Source organism: Monosiga brevicollis, genomic scaffold, assembly GCF_000002865.3.
Source record: "Monosiga brevicollis MX1 MONBRscaffold_569 genomic scaffold, whole genome shotgun sequence".
Classification (NCBI taxonomy): Eukaryota; class Choanoflagellata; order Craspedida; family Salpingoecidae; genus Monosiga; species Monosiga brevicollis.
Window position 1 is genome coordinate 1 of NW_001865249.1, and position 1,057 is coordinate 1,057.

General features: G+C 59.2%; 1 protein-coding gene across 1 annotated transcript; it reads right to left on the minus strand.

Annotated features, from left to right (window-relative positions):
- Window positions 1-3: 3 nt before the first annotated feature.
- MONBRDRAFT_13249 (uncharacterized protein) lies at window positions 4-437 on the minus strand (the record flags this gene model as incomplete). The annotated part of the gene is made up of 1 exon (XM_001751145.1): window positions 4-437. A coding segment is annotated over one exon (434 nt), but the record flags the coding sequence as incomplete, so codon positions are not given.
- Between the last annotated feature and the right edge of the window lie 620 nt (window positions 438-1,057).

Here is a 1,057-nt window from a genome sequence, read left to right on the forward strand (position 1 = left end):
GACGTGAGACTTGGGGGCAGCGTGTAGAGGTGGTTGATGAGGCTAGGCACGTACTGCATGGCCGTGAGGAGGGCCTGAAGCGAGACACCGGTCGTCAGCATGTCATTGAGCTTGCCAGCAATGTGCTTTGCCTTGTCGTTCAGCTGCTTCTTCATCCACTCGCGACGGCCAATCGGCGTTCCCAAGACCGTCATGCCCGTGTTGGCCGTCTCGCGCACGGCATCTGGCAATACAGACTTCATAGCAGTGATGGAAGCCGAATGGCGGCAAGGCATGTAGAAGCGGCTCTTACTGGGCTGCAGATGAAGGCCAGCAGACTCTGCACGAGCCTTGACAATCTCGACATCGGCCGCCACGTCCTCCGCGGGACCCAAAGCGACTCCCCTCCTCGCTCCACCGCACTCCGCGCGCCCACCCCTATCGCCCCTCCCGCGCATGATGGTGACGGTGACACAAACGGCAGTGCCACGCCTGAGCCATTGGTGCAATCACCTACACCCGCTCAAATGGTGCTGCCAGATCCATCGGATACACAGCAAACCCATTCCGATCCCTCTCCGCCCTCGGCTTCACCCCCTGCCACTGCCATTTTGCCCGCTGCCATTTCACATCCTGTCGAACACAGTGAGCATGCAAACTCAGCCCCACTTGGCGAAGTCAGTGAGAGTGAAACACACGATGCAGCGGGCGAACACAGTGAGAGTGAGCAAGATGTTCTTCTCAGCGATCCTGCTCCGCCCATCGCTGCCAACGTGCTGGATGCCCAGCGCAAGGTCCTGCTGAAGACATCTGGCCACAGGCAACTCCTCGCCTGCCCATTTGGGCTTTGCAAATGCAAGGGGCCCCGCCTTGACCGCAAAGCCTGGGTCAATCATGTACTACGCGAGCACCCCTACGACGAGCAAGCCACTGATCTGGTCAAGCAGGTGATGGAGGCCAAATTGGTCGCCCAGTGCAACAAGTGTCACCTCTTCTTCGAAGCTACTGGTATCAGTCAACACCGCTCCCGATGTGGTGCCAATCTGAAGCGAGCGACCGAGGCGTTGTTTCATGCGGC